The sequence below is a fragment of the Melopsittacus undulatus genome, chromosome 1 (genome assembly GCF_012275295.1).
Source record: "Melopsittacus undulatus isolate bMelUnd1 chromosome 1, bMelUnd1.mat.Z, whole genome shotgun sequence".
NCBI lineage: Eukaryota > Metazoa > Chordata > Aves > Psittaciformes > Psittaculidae > Melopsittacus > Melopsittacus undulatus.
In genome coordinates, this window is record NC_047527.1 from 58,831,382 (window position 1) to 58,840,714 (window position 9,333).

General features: G+C 50.1%; 1 protein-coding gene across 1 annotated transcript; it reads right to left on the reverse strand.

The window, feature by feature from the left end:
• Window positions 1-1,120: 1,120 nt before the first annotated feature.
• On the reverse strand, window positions 1,121-4,703 carry CBLN2 (cerebellin 2 precursor). Its single transcript, XM_034064262.1, has 3 exons — window positions 4,341-4,703; window positions 2,102-2,221; window positions 1,121-1,816 (listed from the first exon to the last, which is right to left on the reverse strand). The coding sequence occupies exons 1-3, from the start codon at window positions 4,701-4,703 to the stop codon at window positions 1,619-1,621; spliced, it is 681 nt and encodes a 226-aa protein (XP_033920153.1). The 3' UTR covers window positions 1,121-1,618.
• Between the last annotated feature and the right edge of the window lie 4,630 nt (window positions 4,704-9,333).

The window sequence follows — 9,333 nt, forward strand, 5'->3', positions numbered from 1 at the left end:
AAAATAAATTCTTATACACATCCACCCTTGCAGGATTCAACTTGCAAGTTGAATTATTTAAAATCAAATAAATTAAAAATTAATAATTATAAAATAATATAAACATTCTTCCTGTATGTCCTCAAGCAAGGTTTTCCTCAGCACACTAATACACCAACCTTCGTAAAAAATTTGAAAAAATGGGGTCTGTTTATTGAGAGTGAGGCAGAATGATGCAACTGACATTGGCCTGATATTTTACCTCTTGTGACTTGGGGTAATAAGTTTTCCTAACCTCCAATACCGACACTGGTCCACCCCCAGAACTCTGAGGCCATTTGTACTGGGAAGAGCACACACAGCTAACAAATGCAAGGCACCCATGCAGCTTCTGGTGCGTTTGCTGATCCTCTCTGGCCCCTCTCCCAAAGGCTGTCAAAGATGCTAGCATCAGTTCGTCCGATACTTGCTACGGACAGGTCAAGTGGAGATGATTTTATTTAACTTGGAGGAAGAGTTTGCTCTGCCATCTCTCCGTGCTCCCACAATGTGTACTCAAGCATTAGTGGACAAATACATCAAATAAATATCAGATAAAACCACCCAAAATACACTCAGTAATGCAAAGAAAGGATATATTTTAGGGTATGGTCAGAGAAGATATTCAAAGCCTCCATTGTTGCTTCTAGAAATGTCAGGACAATTCAGAAATGTCAGTTCCTTTACTGGTTTCCAGATTGTAATTGAAGGATCATGTAGCTCTCTCGCTCCTTTCTCTAAATAGGTCTATAAAGATCAGCTGAAAAGTGCAGACAGAATTGTTCACTGGTTAGCTTCACCTAGAGCTACAGGGTATATATGTGCTTTGTTTTGTCTTATTGATCAATCTAGCTTACATTTTTAGCACACACAAACAAAAATCAGGAAAAGAAAGTCGATGAAAAATACGAACAACACAAAACAAGTAAGGTTCCAATCGTGCAAATTTTGCTTCACTTGATAAAGCACTTCTTGACACAGTAATGTCCAGAATCCCCCTCCCCCAGAAAAATACAGGACTGAAACTGAAGCCTTTTCTTTTTTTTTTCCTTTTTTTTTTGTTTGGGTTTTTTTTGTTTTTTTGTTTTTTTTTTTTTGTTTGCCTTAAGGGTATACAACACGGAGAAATAAAGTATGGAAAGAACACCTCATTGGGCTGAACACTTCATTCTTCTGGCTCTGGACTGAGCCTTTGACAAAGCGATTGTGTGGTCCGAGTTATTTGTTTCACTGGGACAACGACAAGAGAAAGAAAAAGAGGAAAAAATGAAAGAGGGGAAAAATTAAAAAATAATAAGAAAGTCAATGATCCCAGCAATAAAATCCAAAATTGACTTTACAATCACAGGTACAAATTGCTCAGGTCGATAATTTCATTTCTCCTAAAGATCACTGTCGTCTAAAACTAATTAGAGGCGCAGGTTCCCGAGGAATTGTCAATATTCAAAGCAAATGTTGGAGTTTAGGAGGTTATCATTCTTCTACCATGACAGTCTGACGGGGTGACTGGAAATATTGTCATGTGCTGCCAAGATCAGGGTGTCATTAACGACTGAATCCTTCCTCCAGCTCATAGATCTGCCGCCTATTTGGCCTTCTTTTATAGTGGAAAGACTAAGAAGCCAGAAAAGGTTGAATATTTCCACCCTCCCATGAGGTTACCCCTTTCCAGTTTGAGATGCACTTTGTCTTCTCTTTCCATGTGGAGCAAGACCCCATTGCTGGCTGCTTCTCTGGTGACATCCTGATCCCCTGCAAAAGCTGAAATCACTGGGTAGCCGTTTTGCATTAAACTTACCTAAAAAGTGCAAAGACAGAGAATCTGAGTTTTCTCAATACTCTCAATTACTTTTATGCCTTGTACACATCACTAAGCTTTTGTGCACGTTAGAAACAGGGTTGAATTAAGCTAAGGCAATGCATGATTTCAGTCATGCATGCAGACCCCTTTAACTAAAATAACCTACAGTCTCATTCTTCACTTGCTGGTTTGTAAATGCACCTTAGTCTCTAGAAATGAGCATTTGAAAGAGGGAAAAGTAGAAAAAAAGAAACACAGCATTTTCTTTAGATCAGAACCCACCTGGATGGTTTGTCTGTTATAGACCTTGACCACGTGGAAACTGAAACTATATATCCCTTTTCTTGGTGCTACAAATATACTGGAAGCAAGGTCAAAATGGTTGCCAATATTAACTAACACCTGGAAAGTAAACAAACAAAACAAAAAAAGGAGAGAAAGAGAAATCAGACCTCACTTCAGAAAACCACCAGTGAACATTTTACATGAGCTCATGACCGATATAAAGCCTAGTTGAGGTAGCATTTGCAGCACAATTAAAAGTGCACTGCAGGGAAAGGAGCCAAATTACAGAGGCATTTAAAAATCATCACAGTTCATAAAACGATTTAGTTACGCAATAACGGTCTCCAAAGCCTGCTAGGTGAAGTGCAAATGTCCACACTGCACTGTTAATAAAACAAAGGTGGCAGAAGCGGGGGAGGGGAGTGGAAGGAAGGAAAAGAGGGAGGAGAAAGAAGCAAGGAAAAAAAAACCAACTGAAACTCATAAACTCATAATGCAAACGTATGTTTTTTTATCTAGCTTTACGGTAATGGAACCTGCCCTCGAATTCAGTAGTGTATAGAAAATCGTCCTAATGAGATGACTGATGGAGGAGAGAGAATGGTCCGCAACAGCAACGTCTGCCAGCTCATGCTTCTCTGCCCCTCCGGAGAGCTGTGCCTCCTGACCCGCATCCTCAGGCAGCTGGGGTGGGCCTCCTTTTCCTCCCCGACAACAGTCTTCATTTGTCATATATTTGAGTGTCTTTTGAAAGCAAGAAAAAAAGAGTTGAGACCTTTGGCACATGTGCGAAGCCTTGCTTGAGAGCAGAGACCGCATCCTGCCCCGCAGACTGCCGAGCCCGACACTTCGACGGGAATCCGGCACAGGCTCATCGCTCCCTCCCTTTACAAGCACCAGCCTGGTTTGGCTCAATAGACACGGCTAACAAGGGGAGAAAACCCCACAGGCCCATAGCACGAGGGATGAGCCAGAGCCGGCTGCTCTGCCGCGCTGCTCCTCCCCGAAGCTCCCCAAGCGTGCTCTGTTTAGCGGGCTACAGCCTTTGGTTCAATGGATCAAAACACAAAGCGGGAGGAAACAAAAAACAATCCCCTCCGCAAACCCCGAACCCTTTCCTCCCAAACAGCAAAATCCTATTGTTTCCAAGAAAGGAAAAAAAAAAAAATCTGTTATTGCGGGAACACCGAGGGAGGAACGCCTTCGAACTCCTGAGAACTGAACACTGCTGAATAAAGCGTCTAAAATACGCTACACATGAAGAAAAGTCTTGGGGTTTTTTTTTGTTTGTTTTTTTGGGTTTTTTTTTTCCTCTACTGATCTGACTTAATGACAACTTGTAAGGAATAGCTGTGCAAACTCATTAGGAGGAACAGGTAGACAGATGAATGACAGGCGGACAGACAGATGAAAACAAAAACAAAAGCAGAGAAAACTGTCTGCGTGTACTAATTTTGGCTGACTCCGCAGTACTACTTCAGGAGTAAGAGGCGGCAGAAAAAAAGTTAATTTCGTAGCAAAAGTCAAGCGGCACGCTGGGGCACGGGCTCCGGGAGGCAAGCAGTGAAGCGAAGAAGGGGCAGGATCAGCAGCCCGGGCTGTCCGCTTCTCTGCCCGGCGAACCGCGCGCAGAGTAACACCGTTCATTTACAACCCACCGGGGACAGTGTTCGCCTCGTTTGATAAAGCGGGGAACACCCTCTTCTTCCTCAGCCCTCCCTCCCCCTGAGAGGTGCTGTAACATTGCCAAGTGCGCTTGGAACAGGCAGCCAAGGCGACTCACGGTCGGTAAATCGCTGTTTTCTCCTTGCCCTGAAAATAAGCATCTCAGACGGAGCACCGATGGGGACAGGGGGAGTGCGCACCCTCTCCCCGGGTCATCCTTGACTGCCTGGGGCAACCCTCGGCTGCAAGGAGCCCCCAAAAGCGTCCGAGGCACAAACTCGCACGTTAAAGCCATCTCGGTAGCAGCGATGGGACCGGACAAAAAGCCGGCCTCGCCCTTCCACCCACAGCACACCCGAAAAAACCCCCGCAGCCACCTAAAAGAACTTCCCAAACTCTTTCTGGGAAGTTGAGCTGTAAAAAATGCTACTGAGCGGGTGGGTCAGGATTAAAAGATGGAAGATGAGCAGAAACTAAAGTCCGGGTGCAGGGGTGGGGATGGCAGCGCAGGAAGGCTAGGGGTCGGCGGCGCGGAGTGCGGGGCTGCGAAGGAAAAGCGGGCGTCGGCTACCTGGTCGAAGTAGATGGTCATGGTGCGGTTGCTCATCTCAGAGGGCTCGTGGTTGGTGCTGCGAGTGGCCGAGAAGGCCACCTTGGCGCTGCCGGAGCGCACCGAGATCCCCAGGGAGGAGGTGATGGCGCCGTCGGCCGAGGGGCTGGAGTCGCACACCACCAGGCACTTCCCCTCCAGGACGATGGGCTCTGTGTCGTTCTGCGCCCGCACCGGGCACCCGGCGGGCAGCAGCAGCAGCAGCAGCGGCAGCGCCGCCGCCAGGCAGCAGGAGCAGCCTCCCGCCGGCTCCAGCAGCGCCCCCCGCCGCCGCGGCCCCATGCCCAGCGCCCTGCCGCCGCCGCTCCGGCTCGCCGCCGCCATGCGGGCAGCCGCGGGGAAGCGGAGGGGGCTGCGCGCCTGCTGCCGCCGCGACGCCCGGCGGCCAGCGCTCTGCGGGACGGCGGCTGGGCAGCGGCGGCTGGGGCCGCGCCTTCCTCCCCTTCTCCTCCTCCGCCTCCTCCTCCTCTCTTCCTCCTCCTCCTCCGCCGCCGCGCGGGGCGAAGGAGCCTCCTCAAAGGGCGGGCGGCGCGCAGCAGCCTGGCAAGGGCAAAGGCGGCGGTGAAGCAGAGGGGCGGGCGGGCAGGAGCCGGGCACCACGCCGCCCGGCAGCCTCCCGTCGGCCCAACAGGTTTCCCTGGGAGAGACCTCGCTGCCCAGCGCCTCCTCGTGTCTTCTTTCTCTCCCGTCCCCTAGCACCGGGAGGTCCCGCAGCCCCACCCGTGCTTTAAGCCGGGAGGAGGGGGCACCGCGGCAGGTTTCGTCCTGAACCCACGGTGGATCACCCTGCGGGCTTCTCGGGCTGTCCCTTTTCACCCCACAGCTGAAGGAGGCTCAAAAACCCGTCTCTTTCCCACATCCCCACTTTTTACTAGATCTGCGAGCTGGGTTTATGTCTGTCTCACAACGCCCCAGCCATTACGAAAGGAGATTTTATCATTATTATTATTACTGGTGATGCTCCCTCTCCCCCTCGCAGGAGCTGCCCCACTATCCCTTCCCAGGGTTCTCGTGGCCCTGGGCTCCCCGCACCCCGCGCCTCCGCCGCGGCGCTGCTCCGCCAGGGCTTTGGGAGCCGCCGCCGCCCTCCTGTCTGCCTGGAGGTGCGGCGCTCGGGCACCGGTTTGTACTTCCCAACCTCTTGTCCCCCAGGCTAGGCTACCCCCGCTGCCTCCTAAACCCTCTGGAAGGAAGCGGCTCAGGCACCCCTCGGCTCCCACCCTGGCAGCATGCACATCACAAGAGGCAAAACCTCACCCGTCGTCTCCCTGGGAAGTTGCATCTCAGTTTTCCCCGCTCACTAGAACACCCTGAGATCTCGCTCCTGGGAGATCCCCCCTACACTTCCCAGAGGCATCTCTACTGCTGCCCTAACCCCGCATCTTATTATTGCTGTTATTGAAAATGGTATTTTGCGAAAGGACCAGCCAGCAGGAAGGAGAACGGCGTTTTTACCTGGGAGGTCCATGACGGGAGAGAAGGGCTGGCTAGGTAGCTTGTCCGTGAACTTGTATTGCTTAGAGAAAATGAGCCGAGATTGCGCTGGCAGAAAGAAAAGGAAACAGGAGTCGCCTCTTTCTCTCCCGCCCATTGCCAATAATCTTCCCCCCTCCACCCCCCTAGCCGCTACCACCACCACCCTACTTCCTCCCCCCTCCCCTCTCCGCGCACACACACACACTCGCACCCGGCAGAGATTCAGACGCCGGGAGCGGAGTGAAGCGCGGCTCTGGCACACCCCGAACCGCAGCTCCTGCCCCAAACCCGCGCACCCTGTGGGCAGCAGCGGCGAGGCGCGGAGCTCTCACAGGGACGGCCTCTTCAGGGCTCCCCGCAGCAGGGCAGGGTGTCCCCGGTGGCGGGGAAAACCCGTACCATCCTTATTTAAACCCGTGGGGCTGAGTATCCCCGGCACAAACACGCCGCTGACACACTGGCACTCATGAGCCACTGTTGCCGTCGGGCCGCGCGTCACCACTAACTGGATTCATAGACTTTAATAATGATGATGATGATATATGTAGCACTAACAAGGACATGCTATTTGGGGTACTTCAGGCTGCGCACCGCATTCCCATGCGTGGACCCCTGCATCTCGGCGCCCAGAGGGAGGTGGCAGATCCGCCTTCATTGCCTTTATTAAACTGTTTCTTCCCTGGGGCTGCTCTGCTCCCAGAGCTGCATCCGCTTTCAGATCCGCTTCTGGTCCAGAACCTGCTCCCGCTCCCTGACCCGCTCTGTGACCCGCTCCCAGACCCTCCCGAGGCTCCGCGCCAAGAGCGGTGGTGGGGCGCCACCTGGCGGCAGTTTTGGGCGGTGGGCCGGGCTGGACAGCGGGACCGCTGGGAGCTGCGAAGAGAGGAGGAAAGGAGGGAGAGCAGGAGAGAGGGAAGTAGGGTCACACCCTGGCAAGGGCGGGAAGGAAGATTCCCAATGGGCAGAGCGTCAGAGAAACTGAGTGGTCGCCCGGTCGCGCCGCGCCTACGGATCCCTCCCACCTTCTACAGTGGTAATGATGATGTATGTCATAGTCAAGGTTATCGTCAGGTATTCCTGGCTACAAATGTTTCATGTGTCTGGGTTCTTGTGGCTGCTGCTGAGATGTTAGTAGCAATGCGAGGGAGGGTAAGGCAATGCTCTGGCAACGAAGTTTTGTGAAAAAGGTTTACATTTCTATGCATTCCTCTCCATTGCAAATGGTTTTTCTTGTTGTATACAGCATATTCCTAAATATCCCGATACTCAGACTTCAGCATCTGACAGGAATAGAAAACCACATATAAATCTAAGTGGTAGGTCTTGATAAGGAGAAAAATTTGCATGTGTAACTCAATAGTAAAATTACGATCTCATCTATGAATGAGCACTCTGTTTCAATCTTCTGCTTTAAGCACAACTGAGGAACCCCTGCGGGTGTCTGCCTGATGATTTGCACTGAGAAATTAATCATGCTCTGAAATTGCAGCTAAGCAGTGTGCAGGGAATTCCTAACCTATAGCTCCTCATTTCAAATGAGAATTTTGTACTAAGCCTAAAATACTCACGTTTAATGGTCTTTTTCCTGAGTTCAAGCATCAAGGGATGAGAGTAGAAAGCTGAAAAGTGTAGTAAATTAAAACTATGAGGAATCAGCAGGAGCCATTCTGTGGCTGTAAGGCAGCACTTGTTCTACAAAACAGGACCACAGAAATTCCTTCAGAAGACATCAACACTCAGTCTTATATGGGGCTGTTACACTGGGGAGATGCTATTATTTCTCTTTAGGTCACACTACTCAGTCATAGAATAATAGAATGATAAAATCATAGAATCAACTAGGCTGGAAAAGACCTTTAAGATCATCAAGTCTATTACCCCAGGACTGCTAAGACCACCACTAAACCATATCACTTAAGGCCTCGTCTACACATTTTTTTAACATTTCCAGGGATAATGATTCCACTTACCTGGCGGAATGCCTGATCACCCTCTCTGTGAAGAAATTTTTCCTAATATCCAATCTAAACTTCCCCTCGTACAGCTTGGCGCTGTTACCTCTTGTCCTATCACTTGTTATTTGGGAGAAGAGACCAAATCCCACCTTGCTCCGTCCTCCTTCCAGGTAGTTGTAGAGAGCAACAAGGTCCCTCCTGAGCCTGCTTTTCTCCAGACTAAACAGCCCTAGTTCCCTCAGCCATTCCTCATCAAGCTTGTGCTCCAGGCCCTTCACCAGCCTTATTGCTTTTCTCTGGACTCGCTCCAGCACCTCAATGTTTCTCTTGCAATGAGAGGCACAGAAGTGAACACAGAATTTGAGATGTGGCCTCACCAGTGCTGAGTACAGGGGGATGATCACTGCCTTGGCCCTGCTGGCCACACTATTTCTGATACAAGCCATTGGCCTTCTTGGCTGCCTGGGCACAAGGTGCTCATGTTCAGCAGCTGTCAATCAGCACCCACAAGTTCTTTTCCACCAAGCAGTTTTCCAGCCACTCTTCCCCAAGCTTGTAGTATTGCATGGGGCTGTTGTGGCCCTAATGCAGGACCCGGCACTGAGCCTTGTTGAACCTCATACCATTGGCCACAACCCATTGATCCATCCTGTCCAGATTCCTCTGTGGAGCTTTCTTTCCCTCATGTTCAGCCCTGCTTGGGTTAATCCCACCCAGCTTGGTTTCATCTGCAAATTTACTGAGGATATATTCAATTCCCTCATCCAGATCATCAGTGAAGATACTAAACAACACTGGCCCTAACACCGAGCCCTGTAGGACACCACTAGTGACTGGTCGCCAACTAGATGCGATACCATTTACAACCGCCCATTAGGCTTGGCTGTCCAGTCAGTTTCCAACCCAGCAAGGAATCTAACTATCCAGGCCATGAGCAGCCAGTTTCTTAAGGAGAACGGTGTGGTAGATAGCTCCTAATGCTTTACACAAGTCCAAATAGACAATGTCCACAGCCTTGCCCTCATCAATCAGGTGGGTGACCTGATCACACGAGGAGATCAGGTTGGTCAAGCAGGACATACTCTTCATGAACCCGTGCTGACTGGGCCTGATCCCAGTGGCTGGTGTGACTATTAAAGACTGAAGCAAAAGCAACATTAAGTACTTTAGCCTTTTCCTCATCCTCAGTTGCCAGGTTTCCCCTGATACCCAATAAAAGAACGTTCTCCTTGGCCCTCCTTTTATTGCCAATAAATCTGTAAAAGTACTTTTATTATGTTTTATGGCAGTGCCCTGATTTAGTTCCATCTGTGGATTTGTCTTTCTAACTTTCTGTCTACACAACCTAACAACATCCTTGTACTTTCCATGAGTTGACAGTCCCTTCTTTCACAGGTGATAAATTCTGTTTATTTTCCTGAGTTCCAGCAATATCTTCATGTTCAGCCAGGCTGGTCTTCCCTGCCAGTTTGATTTTCCACACATAGAGTCTGCCTGCTCCTCCACCTTAAGGATTTCATTCT

What these genes read in the sequence shown, in the direction of transcription:
- CBLN2 (XM_034064262.1), bottom strand. Translation starts at nt 4,703, where the DNA reads ATGGCGGCGGCGAGCCGGAGCGGCGGCGGCAGGGCGCTGGGCATGGGG. An exon ending in TGACCATCTACTTCGACCAG is followed by an intron (nt 2,222 to 4,340) that starts GTAGCCGACGCC and finishes TTTACTTTCCAG; the next exon opens with GTGTTAGTTAATATTGGCAA. An exon ending in ATAACAGACAAACCATCCAG is followed by an intron (nt 1,817 to 2,101) that starts GTGGGTTCTGAT and finishes TGCACTTTTTAG; the next exon opens with GTAAGTTTAATGCAAAACGG.